This window comes from Cotesia glomerata, linkage group LG6 (genome assembly GCF_020080835.1).
Source record: "Cotesia glomerata isolate CgM1 linkage group LG6, MPM_Cglom_v2.3, whole genome shotgun sequence".
Lineage (NCBI taxonomy): Eukaryota > Metazoa > Arthropoda > Insecta > Hymenoptera > Braconidae > Cotesia > Cotesia glomerata.
In genome coordinates this window covers 19573308-19596482 of record NC_058163.1, presented here as the reverse complement: position 1 = coordinate 19596482, position 23175 = coordinate 19573308, and the positions used below count along the sequence as shown (strand labels likewise).

The window sequence follows — 23175 nt, the reverse complement described above, 5'->3', positions numbered from 1 at the left end:
CTGGCATTATAATAATGAGGATGATGCTGGTACCCCGGTGAACGCGAAAATGGGCACATGAAAATTAGCGTCTGCGGTTTTTGCTTAAAATGTAAAACAGGAAGAGATGTAAATGATCATACACATATACATACTTGTGTCTATACATTTATATACGTACAGATGTTGAACGAAGAATGAGAATTGAGTGTAGAGGAAACGTTGACCTGTCGTTAAGTAAATCCAGGAATAACGGATCCATGAACGCATCAATGATCAGTATCGTTTACGGAAATCATTAACTTTTGTTGTTTCTTTTGATAAACTTTTATCGGGTCATAAACAAACCTAAAAATACAACCAACTCTTTATACTTATTCACTATAAATCTGTACTAATTTTACATATAAGCGGTTGAACTTACACTTGTAACGAGGATTTTTCGCTCTGAGAAAAAGAACTCACTAAATTTTACCTTATCGAGGTTTGACCATACGAAAAACAGCTTGAAAAATTATCCTAAATGATTTAGAAAATTTCATGAAGTTAAAAGTTACTCTTTATAGCAAGTTAATTGCTCAATTAACTTGGAAGATAAAGATATTGGCAATTATAATCATTAAACCAAAAAAGAAAAATATTTGGCATGAAATTGAAGGTTCTGGGCTCGAATCCGGCTCAGGTTATTTGAGTTTTTTTTTTACTTTATTCGAATTCTAAAAAAGAAATTCTTTGTTCGAGAGTTTGTTGAAATGAACCGTTTAAATTTATTCATTTTTTATCAATTTGACCAATTTTTCAGACAAAAAAATAAATTTTCAGTAATCCTCAAGATTATGTATTCTTTTCTCAAGAAAATTTTCTTAACAAAAGTATTTTTTCTCTCAGTGTATGAATTTTGTAAATATCCTTATTTAAAAAAAAAAAAAAAAAAAAAAACAATTTAAAATTATTTGAATTGACTACTATATAGATATACACTTTGCATGGATTGAATTAATTTTAAATTGTTTTTCTTAACAAGAGTAATGTCTTTTCTCATTTCCTTTTTTTATATTTTATTAACCAATAAACTCTGCTGTATTGTTTTCAGGTCTAATGATGGAGTCAGAGAAGAAAATATTTGAAATGATGAATAAAAAAGCAGCGATGTCGAAGTACTGGATGCCCTTGGTCTGGGCGACCAACATAATAAATCGCGCGAGAAAAGAGGCTCTAATAACGAGTGATCACGTTGTTCAGACGCTTCTGGTGGAACTGAGTGACATCAGGAAACGTCTTGGTGCTCTCATTGGTTATGACACTGTCTGCGTTCCTCTAGTTTACACTCAGGTGAGTTACCTATGCACTTGTAACGTATTAACTTGCTAAGTACCGATGCAACAGAATCTCATTTTGTCTCGTCTTGCATCTATAAAATCAAGGCTCTATTCCTATTCCTTTTTTCTTCACATACTCGTTGGAAGAACATTAAGACATTTTTTGCATTGATGAAGTCATTTCGTTGTGTTATTCATAAATAATTGGCGCTTTTTCAGTTGTTGATTAAAATTATTTTTCGTGCATAAGTAATTACTAATTACATCAGACATTATTGATTTTTTTTCCATTAAACATTTATCGTTAGTTAAAAGTGGCAATATATCATCAAGTTTATGAAAAAAATACGCAGTTTGTATTTGGCGCTATCCGTCTTGTTAGAATATTAATAAAATAAATTAAAATAATTATCAAAGTATCGTCTATTTTGAATAAATAGCTGTATTGCGACTTATTTTTTAGACGCCAGATCATCTACCCGCTGTAATTAAATGAAACGTACTAACACTAACACATTGAATTGCCACGTATTATAATACAAGGTATTGTAAGCAAACTTAAGACATGAGACTTGTCTTTTGCTTGCGTGGTGACACGTACTTCCGTTGATCAGACAACGAACAGCAGGCATTTCGATAATTATTTAAACAATAAACTTATTAACCTCTTCAAGGTTTTTCCGTACTGATTGTCTTCAGTTGATGAGTAAAAATTGCGATTCGTTGTCAGTAGATTATTAAATATCTGGTATGTGTTAATCATTATTATCATTTGATGATTCCCCGGAAAAGCAATGAATCTGCAATTACGAGATAAGACGAGAAGAAGATGTAAAAGAGGGAGGTATGCGCGTGTATTGTGCAACGGAAATTGTTAAATTGTTCATCAGCTAACCAACCTAATGTAATACCCGGGTCGTGGCATTATTTTCAGAGGCGCCGAAGAGACGGCGTATAATTCGAGCGCTGCTGGTACGTGACCAACTAAACACGTGTATCTTTTAATGTTACACGGCTTCTGTTGTCATTGCTGTTTGTTAGTTGTTATTTAGCTATTTCTACAACTTATTTTACCTGATATGTAAAGTAATAATAGTTGGATTTATCTTCTCGCTAGTCAAAGTCTAATTATTGCTTTCATGGACTATACGCAATTTTCATAGTAAAAAAGTAAAGATTTAATGAATTTTAATTTTTTATTGAGTTTAATAATTTTATTTTCTTTTCAATGGAAATTTTTACCAAAAATTGTATAATTAAAATCAAATGTTTAAATATAATTTAATCGAATTAATATTTTTTTTAATTCAGTCGAAATTTTTCTGCATTGAAACAAATTTAGACTAAATTTAAAAAAATTACAAATCAAATTTCAAATTAGTTGAATGCTTATTTAAAATCTCAATAGACTAATTTCATATTTTGATAGAAAATTTTTTTAATAAGATGAGGTCAAATGTTGAATTTGTATCAGAAATTTATAGCTGTCAATTTAACGTAAAAATCTATGAAAAATAAAATATAATCGAGATCAAAGTATTTAATTGACATCGCTCAGTAAACAAAAAAAGTAAAATGCATTGTCCGTAAAATGTATACAAAAAACACTTGTCTGTTGGTGCAAACAGCCAGCATTGACGTAGTTGAAATATAATATTCTTATACCAAAACTAAATACTTCATCGTCGCGCATGTGTATAAATAATTTTTATAATAAACGAGTTAACTAACCTAAGGAGAAAGTTTATGGTTAAAATAAATAAATAAATAATAAAATAAATAAATATTAAAATACTGTGCACGTGGGTGCATGGACTCGGAGGAATCGTGACCGGTTATATCCTTCTATTGTTCGGCAAAGGCAAATCAAGTTTACACGCGGCTGAAATCGAAGAAAAAGAGGAAATATTATTTTTATTGGAATTAAATAGTATACGGCCGATCCCGGAAGTTAATGAAATCGAAACTTGTATCCTTAATCCTTGAGCTAACATTTCATTTGCAAATAACCAATGTACATACACACATACATAATATATTGTATTTAATATATATTTTTGCAAATATCTCAACATGTTTGTTTATTTTACAGGTAGTAACATTGTCCTTGTATGCGTACTTTTTCTCAGCGCTACTGGGCCGTCAGTTTGTCGTTCATTCTGTGGGAGCTGGAAAGTACGAGGAGCCGGACATGTATTTCCCCGTCTTCACGACACTCCAGGTAATGTTTTTTATTTATCAATAAATAATATTAAATATTCAAGTTAAATAGTTGAAATTCATGAGCAAGAAATTGAAATGTCAAACATGAAAGGTCACGTTGATTGTTTGATACAATAAAGTAATAAATGCGCGCGAGAATAATTGCATAATTGACTTGAAACTTGTAACTGTAGAGTTTATGAAATAGTTCAACGATTTGTACTATTGAATTAATTATCACCTGGAATGTCGCTTATCTTTTATTAATGCCCACAGTTTTGCTTCTACGTGGGATGGCTTAAGGTTGCCGAGGTGCTCATTAATCCGTTTGGAGAGGACGATGATGATATTGAACTTAACTGGCTCATTGACCGTCATATTAAGGTATTTATTATTCCTATCATCGATATTTTGTTAACTGTAACTATATTGTTATTACCTTTGCTGGTTCTTATTTATATTTACTGCATATTTCATAATTTATAATATACAAGAGAAAAATAAATATTTATTACCGTGTTGAGTGAAATCTCGTGGAATAGACTTAATAAAACTCTGTTTCTTGTTTACTGTTTTCTCGAGTCTGTAATAGAGAAATAAACAACATGAATTATTAGCTCACAAGGTGTTGATTTTTCAATAAAATAATTCAATGGTTTTATCACTAAATTTGAAATTTAAATTAGATATTAATATAAATAAATAAAAATATATAAAATTTTAAACCTTTGGATGATATTGTTAGCAAGAAATTATTGTAAAAAAAATTTTTGATGAGGAATTATTTTTTTGTAATTTTTAAAATTTAGAGATCAAAAGTTATTATTATCCTAATTTAAAATTCAATTATTACTTCCGTACCTATGAGATAATTTTTGTTTTATTATTAATACTATCAATGAAAAAAAATTTATTTGTAGAAAAAAATCTAAAAAATTTATCAATATTGATATTATAAAATTTGTTAAACAAAAAAATTAAGTTGTCTTTAAAAATAATTAAAATTAATTGGTGTCTAGTTACTAAATTAAAATTGTAAATTATCAAAAGTTCATGTAATGTCACTTTTTTTTATTTACTGTCGGTCTACGATAATTACATAACGATTAATCATAATTTATGGACGCTATAATACCGATTTAATTATAAAAATTCAATTAAAGACTGAATCATGCTAATAAAAAGTAATTATTTCAGGCTAGCTATATGATTGTCGACGAAATGCATGAAGAGCATCCAGAGCTCCTGAAAGACCAGTACTGGGACGAGGTAGTGCCAAAAGATTTGCCATACACTGTCGCAAGTGAACAATACCGTCGCGAAGAGCCAAAAGGCTCAGCAGAGCACTACAAAATAAAAGAGAGCGATGCCTTGTACGCAAATGTTATGCTGGGATCGCAGATGCACAGCGTAAACCAGCACAGAAAAGTTCATCAGGATGACGTGTATGCCGATTATGTAAGTTCGGGCAATTATGATAAATACTGATGAATAAAGATGATGTATTATTTTATTTATTATATTCGATAATGACAATAAATATGAATACTTTTGCATATTTATGTGTAGGAGAGTGTCGATACGCCTTTGGTTGAAAGGAGGAAAAATTGGCTCCAACGTCAGATCAATCGCATGGGCTCTGTTAGAAGTTCCTCTACTACCTACAGCAGCAACGGAGGCTTCTTTACACGCAATCGACACAATAGTGTCTACAGCAGTCCAGAAAATGGAGTTTTACCTCAAATTCACTCTAATTCTAATAACAAGCCCTCGTTTTATGATAGAATGGTTGGAAGAAAGAGCATGAGAAGCCAGCGGATGAGTCGACAAGGTATTATAGTTATTTATTGTAACTTTAATCAGGATTGCAAATAATATATTGATGAATGAAAAATTTTAGCAAGATTTGAAGATTAATTAATATGCATTAAAAAAAATTAGATGGTTAAAAAAATATTTTTTAAAAAATTTAATTAGTACATTTTTTTTAATCGAAAATTGCAATAATATTACTTTAAAGTTTGCAGTAAATAAATTTTTTAATTTTTTATATGTTAGTTATTAAATAATTTTAATTGTTTTAATTATAAATAATTTAAATCAGTTTCTTAAAAAAAAATTTTTTTCTTCGTGAAAAATATTATTGAAATTTTTTTTATGAATATAAAAAACTACTCAAATTTTTTTAACTTTAGATTGTTTTTGTTTCTAATTTATAAACAAAATGATTTTATCTATCCGATTTTTGTATTATGTAATTGAAATAATTTAATTTCAATAAAAATGAACTAATTTAAAAATAAACAATTTGCAATTCTGATTCTAAATGTAATAATACTTAATATTTAAATAATATTATCACATAAAGTGTGATTTGACAATAATTCTAACAAATTAAATAAATTTCAGGAACAATGACAAAACTAAATTCAGTCCCAGTATCTTTGAAAAATCGACCAAGAATCCCAACACCGGATGTGACAAAGGAAGTTGTAGATCGCGAACAACGACTAGCTTTATCTGCTAATAACACAGCGAACATCGGAGCAGGAGTAGTGGGAGTAATCCCCGCGAATGGAACATATTCATCAGACGTCCCGACAGTGGTTCACGTTGTTCTATCTCCAATCGCAGAGACAGAAAACAATCAAGCATCAGGAAAAGGCGGAACTGCTGCTCTAGCCCAAGCAGTTTTGTCTCCAACGCTAACTTCTGCTGGAATAGTAACTCCAGTGACTCTAACACCTGTCACGATGAGCCAGTTGACCCAGCTGGGGATAGTGACAACCGCATCTTCGCCAATGCCGCGAATCAACAACATCCAGACGCTCAGCAATAATTCTCTCGAAGAGAGAACAACATTGACAGAAGTAAACAGCATCGAGGAGGAAGAAAGGTCCACCGAAGGAAGTAGCATAAATTCTCAGAGCACGGCGACCACCGTCGAGCAGCAAAATGACGAAGACTCTGAACTAGATGAGGATGAGAACGATCGCTCGACCCCGATGATTGGCGAGCGTCAAAGTCCCTCTGGTGGGAGCCACGGAAGCACTCCGACTTTTGACTCCTACAACGAACGCTCGGCCATTCTGATGAGCCCGGACAAGCTCGGTGGGTACATTGTCAACCCGGTATCAGAGATTCAGCAGAAACAGAGTAATTTAGATGCTCGAGGCAGACGATCTACTTCTCTGCCTTGTCCTCCAGCCAGTATGCTACGTGATGATCGCAGTAATTCGTTACCTCACTCGCCTGCGATTCCTGCTGTAAATAAACACGTTAATCCGGTGATAGGTGGGTTGAATTCCCTCAATTTGGACGGCAGGCAAAGGACGGGGAGTGTTGGCAGAGATCTCACGAGGTCTAGAATTCACGAGCCTCATCGACGCATCAGCACACCTGCTAGTACCAATTCTAATATATTAGCTGCTAATAGTAATGTTACAAGACAGAATTTGCCTGATAATAATCGCGATGAAGTATATGTTTGATTTATTTTAATTTACATACTCAGAATAAGTGAAGGTGACATTTTAGGTTTTGAATTTGAGTCAGTGTCTGTTAGGTTAATGTAAATATTATTTATCAATTTTGTTTTATTGATTTTAACGCAGTGTCATGATATTTTTATTGTGATACGGCCGAGGATAATTGAATTATATTTTATTGATAAACTGTATATAAATATATATATACTATTATTATTATTAATATTTTAATGTTTTATTAGATAACTTAGGCCTGACCTGGTGATTAAGGTCTCGATGCCATAATTATTTATTCGAGATCTTCGGATAGCCGAAATAAGTCCGGAATTTTTTACCACGAGCCATATTTTAATTGTTATTAAATAAGACGATTTTATGTTTAAATATATGGAATGAGAAATAACTGACAGTATTTGTTGTTTAAGTTAACAAAATTGGCTGGTGCTCGTATGTGTAATTATACTTAAATTTATAACTTGTTATTATTATTGATTATTTACTTATTATTTTTAATATTATTAATCTACTTGTGATAGATTAATTGATGAATCAATAGCTCAACTGTTGAAGCAATTTTATATGTAGTCTAAGTATGTTATTGTTTATTATTAAGATATTATTAATTTCATAAACTTGTTAATTCATCAACTTATCGGTTGTGTGCAATCAATATATAATATTAATTATTTTATTAAATATTTTATCCAAGATTACATATCCCACGATAACTTGCCCGAAATGCATGAACGCAGTCAATCGTGATTATTATTAATATTACTATTGTAATTTTATATAAGTAAATTTTATTATAATATACCAGTTTTTATATTTAAGATCATAGTAGTAAATAAATTATATTTAATTAAAATTTAATTAATTATGTAAAAAAGAAAATTTTAATGGGCTTAGACGATTTTAAAAAAAATAAAATTTATTAGAAAAAAAAATGTTTACCTTTATTTTGGCCTTCTCTTTAATTTTGGAAATTTATATCCAGCTTCTGTAAATTTAAATAAATTAATCATTATTAATTGAAAACTTTTTTAATCCATTAAATATGTTTATTATATTATAAAAATTATTTTTATAATCATTTAGTTAATTGAAAATTTAATTACAAATACTTACGTTTAGTTATAACTAAAATCTCTAAAAAAATTTTATTGTTCAACTCTGAATGCAAGTTGAACTTTTTTAAATTTTTAAACTCCGAGAACGCGCGCGCATTTCGACCGTAGCGCCACTAGCGACCTGAACACTATAACGAATTCCACGAAAAAGAAGATTGACATTTTTAAACACTTACTAACAGTTTAATATGAAATAATCTACAAAACTAATGACTTTTATTAAACTAAAATTTGTAAACTTTCTAGATAATTAAAAATTAAAATTTTGTACTCAAATGAGGATTCACTATTTTAAACAAGAACAAACGTCACATCTCGCACTGTGTGTAAGATTCTGAATTTATTTTTACTCGTATTCATTTTAAATAGTCTCTACACTAACAAAATAAATATTTAAAAACACTTCTAAGAGATCAAAAAAAAGTTTACAATAAAAACTTCCATTAATATTGACAAATAAATTATTAATTTATTAATTAAAACGTGAACGGAAAAGAGCATGTTACTGACATGGCGATCGAACGACGTTTAAGACTTGCGATTGCAGCACTCGTGCCGGGGGCAGCAGCGATCGCGAGCTCGGGCGTCCGACAACGAGCAGCCAGCAAACAAGCACTCGGCTGAAATGCGCAGAAGCCCAAATAAACTCTATTGCGCATATACTTGGCGCCCTTTTCTCAATCTCCCGCTAAATCTCAGTCTTGTTGTAAGTCAATCTATAAATATTTTAACAATTGCAATAATATAAATTTACTGATATTATTAGACATTTGATAATCTTTAGGATTTTTTAAAAAATAAATTAACAATAAAAAAATTAATTAACTGAAATTGAAAAAAATTAAAAAATTCCGATATAATAATAAATTAAAAAGAATATTTTTATGAGAAAATTTTTAAAAAAGATTTGTAATTACAACGATAAGTTCAAAGAACCAATGATATATAACTATTTTTTTTAACAAAAATGACTTCTTTAACAAAATTCTTCTCTATTTCTATTTAAAAATAAAATCAGTCGGCATCTGACAATTTTTATGATTTTCCTTACTGAAAATATTATTACAAAAAAATTAAACTAAAAATTTCAAAAGTAATAAATTTGAAAAACTATCAGCGCAATTTTGCACAACTCATGATGCGAAGAATCAGAGTACTTTTAGATCGAAACATTTTTTTCACCTCATTTCGGCAACTATTTTTATTATTATAGCCTTGATAGTTCACGAAATTAAGATATTTTGCATCCCATTATCAAGATAATTTAATGGAGCTTTAATTTAATCAATTCCATACTTTTCAAAAATGTATTAAGTGCAATAGAAACGGAAAAAAAATATCAAAATAGCATAAAAAATTTTTCTATCCGTCATGTATGAAACTTTGAAAACACTGTAACTTGCGAAAAAATTCGTTGATTGAGTTAAATTTTTTTTTTAATTCTTCGAAAGAATTCTAGGTCACCGAATTCGAATGGCTAGATAACTCAGAGTCGTTTAGTTGCAATTAATAACATTTAAAAAAAATCCATAAGAGGTGCGTAGGAGCGCGTACTTGTTATCGTCCTATTACAGCTGTTTTAAACTTTTTTTTTTTCATATTCGCTCTATTTTATTGTTATTTCATAATTTGATGAGCAATATGAGTCGTGCGCTTTTGGATTTTCCAAATTTTTTTTTTAATATTTCTTTAGTTCGAATTTAGTTTATTTGTAAACAATTGCTTGTAAGAGTCTATACACTCATTCATGAAATATCATGCACTAGTAAAAAAAGTTCTCAAATGTATACATTTATTATTATAATAATTTATCAATTATTATATATATATAATAATTTGTACACATTATTGTTTGTTGGTGATGAAACTCCCTGTTTCGTATGTTATTTATTATTATTATTCATTATCCTACAACCAGCCACCAGCCACCTAGTGTCAATTTCACTCCTCGGATCCATAACCTAAGCTACTGTTATTCTCCAACAAGGTAAATATGATTATTACTCCAAATAAGAATTATTTTACAATTATAATTTTTTTTTCAGCTTCCAGTGAACATTTCTCCAAAGAAAATTAATCACAGATACAAAAATGATAACAAGGCCATTTTGTTACCCCGCCGCTGCACTATTTGTTGCTTTAGTAGCCTGGAGAGTCCACATTCTCAGAAAACCTGAGTAAGTTACTTTAATTATATTTTGTTTAAATTAATTAAAATAAAAATAATAACCAATAACAATATTCTGATGAATATATTAATTTTTTCAGGTGGTGGCAAGAAATTGATTTGGAAAAGTACAACAAAGCATCCAAATAAATTAAGTCCGTATTTACTTCAATAAATAGTTAAATGAAATATACGATTAATAATTAAAAAAAATAAAATTATGTAATAAACTCTAAATTATTATTTTATTGAGTTTGTTATTTTATTTATTTTTATCAATAAATGTAGGATCTATTCAGACCTGTCATCTGTCAGATAACAAGAGAACCAAATCGGTAAAATTATTTTCCGTTATCCGTGACTGTTCCGAAGTTCCGAAACCTTATTCCTTAAAATTTATATCAATCTTCAGTTTCGCTGTTTCCATCATTCATTAATCTATATACAAATAATAATAATAACAATTTATCAATCTATAAATATCAGTTACTTTAATACATCATCAGCCAGACTTTGTTGTTATTTCTGCTGTTTAGTACATACTATGAATCATGAATCCTTAATCACAATTTGCGTTCAACTAAATAATTAATCCACTAAATTTTTTATAATTATTATTACCAATAAGTGTAATATGTTTAATTGACAATTAAAAATTGAAGTACTGTGAGTAAATAATTATAATTATAATATAATGTCGGTGTTAATTTATTGGCTGTTATTGTTGCTGGGTGTTGTTTCTGGAAGAATTCACAAACTTGATATACGGGTTAGTATTTTATTTAATAAATTTTAATAAATTGATTTTACATTAATAATAAATTTTATTTAAATTGATAGAATGATGCCAGGCGATATATTGCGCTAACGACGTTTGGCTTTTATCAACGTGGAAGTCTTACTGTTAATCTAACAAACTTCAAGGTTAAACCATTTAAGGATACTGATGTTGTAAGAAAATTCATAAATCTATATTAATCATTTTTTTTTGTAATAATTAATACGGAAAATAGACACCTAATTTTTTTATAATAATTTTTTAGTAATCAAACCCTGAAAAATCTTTAAATTTGAACTTGAAGATTTAATTCAGACTTTTTTTTCTCAGAAATTTATTTATAATAATAAGTCTATTTTTAGTATTAAAATATAATATTACCAAAAAAGTAATTTTTTATATGTAGGGCTCCATCTATTTTCAGTTATTAATAGAATAATTTTTTTTTATTTATGTAAAATTACTGCCTATTAAAAAAATTGAGTAAAACATCAGTTTTTTTATAACTTGATAATTTTATCATACATGCTAACAAATATTCAATAATTCTTTTACCTTACCAAGTAATTTTTTTGTTACGTGAAAAATGAAAATTTTTTTAATCATATTAACATTAACAGACAAATATGAATTCTTATAAATAATTTCAGTATCAAATTTTTCCATACAAAAGTTACTTAATAGCTAGTAATTTTTTTTTTTAAACACAATTTATTAATATTCTTTTAAATATTGTTTTCTATAGTCTCAATGAAAACTTGAAGAAAAAACTTAAAAATACTTGGAGCTTAACATCTAAAAATTTACTAAAAAATTTTCATATAAAAAAAAACTAATTTATTTATTTATTTTTTTATTTAGTATGGATTTAGTTTAGATAGAACAAAAAGTGATACTGTTAATCCATATTTAGATAGTCACCAAGATAAATGTTTATTACAAGGACCAATAAATCCTCATACAGATTTCGACTCAAAGGATGAAAGTGCTGTGATTTATTTTATTATGGATTTAAAAACTTTACAGTAAAAATAGTTTTTTCATTTTGCTACTTATCACTCAAACATTTATTTGCAAGCTGATACTAATAACTTTTTCTTCCGCAGATTAAAAACAACCTGTAGCTCAAATGTTAAGTCACTGCATATTTATAATGATATCAATCAATTGCCGAGCTTTAGAAAAAAACGGGGATCAATATCTGGGTTCAGTGATACCAAATTGTTTCCTCGACGGAAGCGGGACACACTTGGTAGAATATATTATATTTTTTTCTTTAATAAATAATTTATTACTTATTAAATACTATTTTTTATTAATGAAAAAAAGAACAAATTCATCGCGCCTGTTATTAAATTGAGTCTTGTGTTATTTCATTCATAATTTTTAAATAAATGCACGTAACAGTGCATTTAAATATCAAAAATAGTTGTTAGGTAATAAATTTGGATCTAGACCAACAATTTCTGTTGTGGGTTGATAAAAATAAAAACCATTGTAATAATTAACATTCTGAAAGGATATATCTTGAATAAATATCTAACTACCGAAGTTTATTATAATCATAAATACCAACAAGACATTAGAGCATTGTACTCGTTGACAGAAATATTAACAATAAAAGGGGATTTAAATTTATATTTACACATTGTACTGTGTACATTACACTGAATTTTATTTAAATAGTGCAGATTTATAAATAGATTGTCACAAGTAATATGTTAAATGTCATGAATAAAGCCAACAGGTGGGCGAGTAATTCAGTAAAATTATTTAGATTCTTGTCTGAGTTTATTTTAACCAGATATTATTTATGGCGTAAATTATATTTTTTTTTTTTTTGTTAATTATAGATACTAATGTTGGAGAAAAGAATGAAGCTAAATCTCCGTGCTCTGATGTTAAACTCAACATGACTGTGGAGACGATTGACGGAGAAAAGTACATCAACACTAGCTTCGCAATGTATGTTATGAATGAAGACGAGGAAGGACTTTATAACTTTTATTTCCACAACTGTCGAAATTACGACGAAGACAGATCGATGGTTAATTTTACTATGCATATCACTGAGATTAATAATGGTAACTTTTTGAGCGCTGGCGAAATGCCGCTACCTGCTCTTTATTTCATGATGGCATTACTATTCTTCTTCTCGGGATGCTTTTGGGTTTTGATATTAAAGAAGAGCAAGTAAGATATTTTTTTTATTATTTATTGAATAAAAACTTTACACTTTATTTAAACGATGATTACAAAATAAATAAATTGTACGGACGTTAATTGTCTACATATACCTTAAGTAATTACTACGATTAGTACTCGATAGTATTTTGTCATTTGACGCTGTTTAAAATGTCGAAACTAATTAGTCATGGAAAATAACTGCGACAAAATAATTAGTAGGGTCGTGTAAAAAAAAACCGAATTTTCTTTTAAGTCTCTAATTAAAACATATTAATTTTAAGAATCTTTTCCAGAAATTAATTCTATTTTATTTTTTAAATTAAAAATGATATAAATTTTGAAAATTTTTATTCTCAGAAGTCGTTTAAAATTTTTTTACATTAAAAATTCCGGATAAATGTTTGTTAATTAAAAGACCGTAGTAATAATGTCAACTTTATATAAAAAGAAAAAATTTTTAATTCGTTGATATTCGTCAAAAAAATTTTAAGTATTCTGAGTAATTTTGAGAAGTTTTCAAAAGTGACCCTTAAGAGAGATAGCCACTGTGAGGATCGAAAAAATAGGTGATTTTCGGGAATTTTTTTGACTGGGATAATAAAAGAATTTGGGGATCGGGTTTTTTTGTTTTACAAAGTATACATTGAAGATCATTCTCTTAAATTTTGATTTAAAAATATTGTGTTGTTACAAAGTTATGAGCATTTTTGTGGAGCACCAAAAAAATTTCCCTCACCACGGTGTGATTTCTAATTCAAAAACGGATTATCTAATACAAAAAAACGAAACAGCGTTGTAATCTGCATGCGTGTGGTTATCGTTGCACGTAGGGGATTTTGAAAATTTGGATTTAAAAAAAATGGTGACATATTAAAAAATTTTTCGTTTTTTTTTCTCATTTTTTTGGATTCAAACAGCCCTAAAAATCTTAAAAATCAAATTCCCCTACGTGCAACGATAGCTACTGAATAGACAAATACGAGAAAAAAAAAGTTACAAATCGGTTCCTATTTATGTAAATTACAGTTCCCACCAGTTCAAAAAAAGTATTTTCGAGAAAAACGCGTTTTTGTCGGAGTGTCGCGCGTGCAATGGTCATTTGACACGCTGCCACAAAAATGACTATAACTCGAAAAATATTCGGAATTTTCATATGAAACTCTAGATACATATTTTTGAATGTATAAACTTTGATTTAATAAAAAAAAAAAATTTTTTTTTAATTTCACAGTGGCTATCCCCCTTAAAAATTTTGTATCGAGTGAATTTTTTATAAAATGTTCTACTATATTTTTAGAAAAAAAAAAATTCAGTAATAAGTAAAAATTGCAAAGTTAAATAAATTACATTGAACTAAAATGACATTAATATTTTAGAAACCCAGTATTCAAAATTCACTACTTGATGGCAGTTTTGGTGTTCCTAAAATCTTTCTCGCTGCTGTTCCACGGAATAAATTATCACTTTATAGAAACGAAAGGAGAACATGTTGCAGCCTGGGCAATACTTTATTACATAACTCATTTATTAAAAGGAGCAGTATTATTTATAACCATCGTTCTCATTGGAACTGGATGGGACTTTATAAAACATATCCTTGCTGATAAAGACAAAAAACTTTTTATGATTGTTATACCTCTCCAGGTAACTTTTTTTGACTAAAGCCACAATTATTATTTCCAAAATAAAATCTAAAGACTAAAAATTTAATCTGATTCAATAGGTGTTAGCTAACGTAGCAGAGATTATAATTGAAGAAAGTGAAGAAGGAGACGTGGAACATAAAACATGGCGTGATGTATTTATACTCGTAGACTTGCTTTGTTGCGGAGCGATATTGTTCCCCGTGGTCTGGAGTATCAGACATTTGCAGGAATCCGCGAATACAGATGGCAAAGCAGCCATCAATCTACAAAAACTCAAACTTTTTAGACACTTCTATATTATGATCGTCTGTTATATTTACTTTACCCGAATAATTATGTACCTACTCAAGGTATTTTTTTTTTGTTTTTTAAATTACTTTAATCAAAATTTCCGAGTGAAAGAAAATATTTGACTTAACATTTTTTATTTCAGATGACAGTACCATTTCAATATGAATGGTTAGACGAAATGTTCAGAGAAATGGCAACTTATATATTCTTCGTACTGACTGGTTACAAATTCCGACCAGCGTCAGCGAATCCATATTTTACAGTTAACGATGACCTTGCTGGTGGTGATGATGATGAAATGGATGTTGTGTAAGTTTTTAATAGCTGGTTTTAATTTTCTTTGTAAAAAAAAAATCATACTTTTGTCTTTAATACACGGAAGAAAATCATGTAGAACTTTACAGAAAAATCTGTCTAGAGTTTTTCTCCTGTCAAGACATAACTGTCAAATTTATAATTTTAAAAACATAATTTTAATATTTAAAAAAAACTTTCAACCTGAAAATTTGAATTTTACGTGGAAAAAAAGTGTAAATTTCATTCAGGAAAAATGTTAAATTTACAAAGAAAAAGTTGTAAGTTTAGCATTAGAAAATTTGTAAATTTTACATTGGAAAAATTCATTATATAAAATTATACGCTTATCAATATATAAAATTATATATGACCAAAACTCTTTTATAATTTTATATAAACATTTATATAATTTTGGTAAAAGACCCAGTTACTGTCACTGGTCTAGTTGTTTGACTTGCAATATTATTTCAATTAAAAAAATAAAATATTCTCAAAAAACCAATTATCCAAAAATTTATAATTCTCAAATTGTATTTATTAATTTATTGGAGTTGACTTTTTTTTTAATTAAAATAAAATTGCAAGTATCAATAACTAGGCCAGTGTCAATAACTGGGTCTTTTACTATTTTTACAGATTTATTTCTGTAGATTGAACAATTTTGTTTTATAAATTATAACATTATTCAACAATGTAATTTCTACATACTTATACCTATAAATTTGACAGTTATTTTTTGTAAATATAAGAAAAAAATGACCGTTTAATTTTTGTATACAATTTTTTTCCCGTATAATTATCAACTTTCCAATTCAAAATTCAGTAACTGAAATTTCTTAGTTTTGAAAAATTTTTTAAATAAGAAAAAAAATTCACTTTAAATTGTTAAAAAAATTCAGTTTATACAGAAAAGATATAAAAGTTGAAAAAAAAAGTAATCGAAAAATTTGGATTTACTATGTTTAGAAATGTGATAGCTGTTATAATTTACTGATTTTTAAAATACAATTATTTTTATCTCACGTTACTATCCGAATTGCTTTACTTAATTTAATGTTACTATCGTAGTCTTTTTTCTAGTGTGTCTGGCGCGAGTGGATTTGCTCAGGGTCTTGGAAAAGTGTCTAAAGCCAAAAAGTTAATACGACCACAAACAACTCAAATCGTTGTCAATGAAGAAGAATGCGAAAGTCTGATTAATAAACGTGAAGCTTCTTACGACTACGATTAATTGATTAATTTAACAATAAATTATATTTTGTAATCGTCTTTGGCTGCAGTACTATAAAAAAAAAAAAAATGATAAACAAGTGTCTACGTAGCAAAAGTCTTCAGACAAACTCAAATTTTAAACCAATTTCCTACAAAACTATTTTAATTAAAAATTTGAGAATCCATTTATACTTGAATTGTTAATTTTATAAATCAATTTCAATACGAGCTTACAAAGTTAAAAAATTTTGAAAAAAAAAAATCCTAGCTTTATTGTACTGATACTAATAACTTAAGTTATAAAACTAGATATGCTTAATTTATTCCATTAGATATTTAGTTTAATATTTCCAGTTTTCCAATTGACAATACTTTTATTTTTGATAATAAAAATTATAATAATAACAACAATAGTAGTAATTATATTTGTTGTTATTGTTAAGATTATTATTATTAATATGAAATTAAGACTCAAAATAAAATTTTTAGATCTTTGTGAATAGCTTTACAAGATTAATTTTATTTAGATGTATAATTTTCTGTCAATATTTGTAATTTTTTTTGCTATTTCTTTAATTAGGATTTAAGATAAACTATCTGATATATACAAGTATAATCATTGTGTATTTAATGTTTATAAAATACTGTAATGTAAAGATTTTTTGTGATTATTATATTATTTAAATAACTAGGTTTAAAAAATTAAATTGATTGAAAGACAAGATTTAATAAAAACTCGTCTATAAAAAATATCGCTTCATTATTTTAATTACTAAAAAAATAAGTGCAGCCCTTGAAAAGATAAATTTTTTCCTTGAAAGCTCTCACGATATATATAAGACAAAGTTCAGGGCAATTTATATTCCCGCCATTGAAACCCTCCCATTTTGTACACACCCTAAATAAGTTCAGTCTACAGCCCTATCCTATGAATGCTAAATTAAATTTATACCAATGAATAATCCATCGAATTTTAAAAACTATCCATGTAAATATTTGGTAAACATTTAATTGTTACTCATCAATTCGCCTCGATTGTTTATAAATACCAGTGTTGTTTTTAAAAAATATCTGAAGCTCAACATAGGGGTTAGTATTTTGAATTCACTTTTTATATATTTATTTTTGTTGACGTGTTTATTTATTCATTAATTATATGTATTCAAATTTTTAGAATGATGACAGATCATATGACAACATTTTGAATTTACTTCCGTGTAAATATTCGTTAGTTATAACATCAAGGTTAAAGTTGAGAGAACTTGTAGGGTAATATATGTCAATATTATTAAAGTTATTACTTGGTAGTTATTTTTATGAGTAATTAAAATAGTTGAAATTGTTATGAAGATATATTCAAAAAAGATATTCTGCTTGATAATATTATCTATATCTACAGTTTATAAAAGTTTTAATTTTGTAATTTGGTATTACATTCAAAATTTTTATTTTGGAAAATAGATTTGAAATTTGAATTGTAAGAAATTAGAAATAGAAATTTTTAAAAAACATTTTGGGCCGTAAATAAGATTTAAGTTATATACATATATATTGTTGGAATTTTTTAAAAATCAATTTTTTTTTATTTAATTTTTGTAGTGTGAACATATTTAAGGGGTAACACCACTGTGACGAACGAAAAAAAAGAGGTGATTTTCGAGAATTTTTTTGACAGGGAAAATAAAGGAATTTGGGATCGGGTTTTTTTAATTTTATTAAGGGTACATTAAAGATTATTACCCTAAATTTTTATTAAAAAATATTTAATTATTACTGTTATTAACAATTTCGTAGAGCACTAGAAAAAATTTCACCCTTCATGGTCGGTTCGATAACTCAAAAACGGATAATCTGAAAATAAAAACCCAGATTGTTTTTTAATCAGTAAGGATGTAGTTATCGTCGCGCGTACGGAATTAAAAAAATTTTTATTTTAAAGATTTTTTTAGCCGGGTTAAAACAAAAAAAAAACAGTAAGAATATAAAATTTTCAATCAGTCGCCATTTTTTTAAAAATTAAAATTTTCAAAATTCCGTACGTGCGACGATAACTACATCCTTACTGATTAAAAATCAATTTGGGTTTTGATTTTCAGATGATCCGTTTTTGAGTTATCGAACTGACCACGGAGGGTGAAATTTTTTCTAGTGCTCTACGAGATTGTTAATAACTTTGTAATAATTAAATATTTTTTAATAAAAATTTAAGGTAATAATCTTCAATGTACCCTTAATAAAATAAAGAAAATCCGATCCCCAAATTCCTTTATTTTCCCTATCAAAAAAATTCCCGAAAATCACCTCTTTTTTCGATCGTCACAATAGTGTTCCCCCTTAAGTATACGCACAAAAAATTATATGTCAGTCAGATAAATATTTTCAAAGTTATGCTTATATTTATAAAGTTATTACGGAGCGTGTTGAACTTCTATGAGGCTGAAACCGAGAACTTTAAAATATTCGATATTTTTATAAATAATTCAAAGCAAAAATTTTCATAAAAAATAAAAAATTTATTTTTTAGTAGCCACTTTTAAGAAAAAAAAAAAATTATAAATAAAGTTAAAATTTACTATTATGTATATAAATTTTAACAATAATCATTGAAAAAGTCTTTTGAGAAAATATCGCTTTCTTGGCCTCCTACGGCCATCTACAATCCCTTAATGCTGATAAATTGCAGGAACTAAAGTGAAAATTTATGTCAAAAGCCAACAAGTGGATAATTTAATGTCCTCTATTTTATTTCAAACAGGTATAATAAAAATAAAAAAATCGTTTGTAGATACTACAACTAATGTTGAGAAAAAAAATGAACCACTGTTCTACAATGTCAAGATTAACGCAACTATGGAAACAATTAACAGAGAGTAATGCTTAAGGGCGAAAAACTTTAAAATGAATATTATGAATGGAGATGAGGACGGACTTTATAACTATTATTTCCACAACATTCAAAATTACTGCAAAAATGATTGATCGTTAGTTAGCTATTATGGACAAAAGTAATAAAAACTTTTCAAGTGCTAGCGATATATCGCTACCTGTTCTTTACTTTATGATGGCCTCGGTCTTCTTTTTCTCTGGATGCTTCTGGATTTTGGTGCTGAAAAAAAGCAGGCAAGATAAATTAAATTATTTATTCACAAATTCGATGATTAAAGCTAAGAGTAATAAATTTATTAAATTTTTAGGTACCGAGTAGTGAACGCGCACTATTTAATAGCAATTTTGCTATTTCTAAAATCATTCTCTCTACTGTTTCATGGAATCAACAATCTCTTTGTAAAGACAAAAAACAAATACGTAGCGACCTGGGCGATTCATTACTCATCTCATTTGCTAAACGAATCAGTAATATGTTTATTTGTATCAATCGTTCTGATCGGAACGGATTGGGATTTTATAAAGCGCATTCTCGCTGAAAAAGATGAAAAACTATTCAGAATTTTCATATATCTTCAAGTAATTGTTTATTTTAACAAGCAATATAAATAAGTTTCTAAGTACGTGCTGCATTTAAATTTTTACTCTAGGTACTGATGAGCTTGGCAGAAATAATTATAGAGGAAAGCGATGACGGAGAGGTTGAATACAAAACATGGCGAGATGTATTTACTCTTGTGGACTCACTTTGTTATGGAGTTATTTTATTGCCTGTGGTTTGGAGTATTAAACATTTAAAAGAGTCAGCGAATATTCGCGGTATAACTGTCGTTAATCACCAGAAGCTTAATTTATTCAGACACTTTTACATCATGATCGTTTGTAACATTTATTTTCCTCGGATAGTGATATATTTTTTGAAGGTAATATTACTTTTATTTTGATTCATTTAAGGAGGGAAATTCCTTTAAACAGCTCAAAGAAAATTAGTTATTTTTCTTAAGTTTTTTGTACACATAAAAAAGATTGTTGAACCAAGACAATCATTTTGAAGGGTTACACGACTGATAATCCGAAGACAATTGATCCTCGACATTTGATCTTTATGACGTTTAATCCGAATGACATTTGATCTGAAGACCAATACATACGCTTGTTACCGCCATGTGCCCTTTTTATCATGGATTTTGTGTGTGTTTATTCGATAGTAGACTCACACATAAGCTTGGGATCAATTTTCACTCGGATCAATTGTAGTGAGGATAAATTGTCGTCGGATCTATTGTCGCGGATTAATTATCTTCGGATTATCGGTCGCCTTACCATTTTGAAGAGCTTCAGCGTCTTGATTTGAGTAAAAAATTCTTGAACTGAGAAATTTTTCTTAGTTTAAGTCAATTGTATTTAATTTAAAAATTTTTCGTCTTGTTTACAGACACTGAAACTCTTGAAAATGATTTTTTTGAATTATGAATTTTTTTCTTGAGTCAAATTGATATTTTTTTTAATTGTAGATGATAAAATAATGGCATGATTTTGAACTTTTAACAGAATTTTATTTTTCTGAAAAGCAGAAAGATAACTTTTTTTCTTTTTACAAAACGGCTCAGAAAAAAATTTTTTTTTGTACTTGTTAATCTTTGCCTATTGATGTAAAATAAAAAAATAAAAATGCTTATTATTTCTGACATTTACACGCATGGAAAAGATAAATCTTTAAAATGATAGAAAAGTATAAAATCAAAAATTAATACAGCTCATTAAAATAAAATTTCTAGTTTCATACTACTTTCAATGTTTGTTCATCTCAAAAAAATAGTTTATTTCCGCGAAATTTTTAAAATTTTAGGTTTATCCTTTCAATAACGATGTAGAGAAAAGCCTTAAAAAATTTCAGCCAAGTTTTAAAAATACACTTTTAAGAAAATCGCGTTTGACAATTTAGTACGATAAATAATTAGAACTCATACGTGTATAATAACTCCTTAAATATCGAATATTTTAATTATTTCATTTCCCAGTATACTTTCAAGGTATTAAATTTTCGGAAAATAAAAAAATTCAATTCTTTGAAATTTCTAAAGGTATTTTCTCTCGTAATTTCATGTGATCATTTAAAAAAATTTATTTACTCAGAAATGATTTTGAATAAAAAAAAAAAAATAGGTTACAATACCATTTAGATACAAGTGGTTGGAAGAATTGTTTAAAGAAATGGCAACTTTTATAATATTTGTGCTGATTGGTTACAAATTCCAACCAGCGAATCGGCTTTTTAAAACTGATGATGATATTGGAAGTGATGATGATCAAATAGATGTTGTGTGAGTAAATATATTCATTTTCTTTAGCGAAAATTAGTATTGTTTTTTATTATCAATAATATTCCATATTTGTAACATTCTGTTTTTTAGTGTGACAGGTACAAGTGAAATTACTCGAAGACTTTCAAAAAGAGCCTAAAATATTGATGACTACAAAAATTTCCTCCATAATCTAAGACTTTGGATATAAACTCAAAACAGTTCAACAATTACAAAACTAATTTAATTACGGGTTCAAAATTATATTTATACTTATAATAAATGGTTAATTTTATAAAGTCAATTACAATACGAGCTTAAATTAAGGAAACGAAAAAATAGATTTGTTGTACTGAAACTGATAATTTAAGTTAAGATATTAGTTACTGCTTAATTTTCATTCCATTAGATATTTTATTTAACATTTCCAGTCTTCCAATCGACAATACTTTCAGTTCACTCGATAATAATAATAACAGAAGTTATTATTAATATTGTTGATAATGATAATGAAATTGAAATGTATGCAGAATTTAGAGCTTTGTAAATAGCTTAAAATAGTTTTTAGTAGACGTATGTCCTGTAGATGTTTATTATTATTTTGCAAATCCATTTATTAGAATAAATAAAATTGTATAATGTAAACAAGTATAACCTGAATTGTATATTTAATGTTTATAAAATATTTTAATTTTAATGTAAGAATGTATGACCAGTGTTGTTGAGTATATTTAGGTTGAAGTAGATTAAATTGATTAAAAAAATATTTAAATAAAGTTCATGAAAAAAATACTGGTTTTTTTTAATTGTACTTGTTATTTAATCAAATTCATCACCATCATCATTAATGATTAAAACCACTATATCCTATATCTGCGAAATTACGACGGCGATCACTACTCTACTGAAGCTTCGCTTTAGAACCCAATACGGACATAATGCCATGGATATAGGGAAATAATTCATTATTTCTGATATAAGCAATAAGTTGAAAATATCATTTGTAAGGAGTGTTCATCTATTGGTATCAGCTATTCATCTACTGGAGATTTTGTCTATCTACAGGGGTTTTGGTATTTTTCTTTTCTGTTAATTACTACGAAATTTTACCAAGTTTTACTTATTTTTTTTTCTAGTTAATTACATATTTTTTCATAAATATAATTTGCTTTATTACAAGTTTTTTTATTAAATAATTTAACATTAATATTTATAAATTTTATCTTCCGCTTTCATGGTAAATTCTGCATCTATAATATCACTCACATGTAGCCAATATATTCCTCAATC

General features: G+C 27.7%; 3 protein-coding genes across 4 annotated transcripts in view; all 3 read left to right on the top strand.

Annotated features, from left to right (window-relative positions):
• The window catches only part of LOC123267400 (bestrophin homolog 15), a 33036-nt gene extending 25868 nt beyond the window's left edge, over window positions 1–7168 (top strand). The window contains exons 5-10 of the mRNA XM_044732011.1: window positions 1073–1311; window positions 3391–3519; window positions 3777–3884; window positions 4698–4958; window positions 5070–5331; window positions 5910–7168. Coding sequence (XP_044587946.1) covers window positions 1073–1311; window positions 3391–3519; window positions 3777–3884; window positions 4698–4958; window positions 5070–5331; window positions 5910–6991 — 2081 coding nt within the window. The 3' untranslated portion in view covers window positions 6992–7168. The remainder of the gene's footprint in view (window positions 1–1072; window positions 1312–3390; window positions 3520–3776; window positions 3885–4697; window positions 4959–5069; window positions 5332–5909) is intronic.
• A 3592-nt stretch (window positions 7169–10760) lies between these two features.
• LOC123267409 (protein GPR107-like) lies at window positions 10761–16844 on the top strand. Of its 2 annotated transcripts, none has more exons than XM_044732027.1 (9): window positions 10761–11054; window positions 11126–11236; window positions 11925–12088; window positions 12170–12315; window positions 12917–13256; window positions 14627–14894; window positions 14974–15246; window positions 15330–15496; window positions 16565–16844. In XM_044732027.1, the coding sequence occupies exons 1-9, from the start codon at window positions 10980–10982 to the stop codon at window positions 16713–16715; spliced, it is 1695 nt and encodes a 564-aa protein (XP_044587962.1). In that variant the 5' UTR covers window positions 10761–10979; the 3' UTR covers window positions 16716–16844. The 2 variants fall into 2 exon arrangements, with proteins under 2 accessions (XP_044587962.1, XP_044587961.1); XM_044732026.1 differs by having other exon boundaries at window positions 16553–16844.
• Window positions 16845–17559: 715 nt separating this feature from the next.
• LOC123267435 (protein GPR107-like) lies at window positions 17560–22059 on the top strand. The gene is made up of 7 exons (XM_044732058.1): window positions 17560–17785; window positions 17871–17965; window positions 19482–19816; window positions 19891–20161; window positions 20233–20505; window positions 21749–21906; window positions 21997–22059. The coding sequence occupies exons 3-7, from the start codon at window positions 19692–19694 to the stop codon at window positions 22043–22045; spliced, it is 876 nt and encodes a 291-aa protein (XP_044587993.1). The 5' UTR covers window positions 17560–17785; window positions 17871–17965; window positions 19482–19691; the 3' UTR covers window positions 22046–22059.
• Window positions 22060–23175: the final 1116 nt, after the last annotated feature.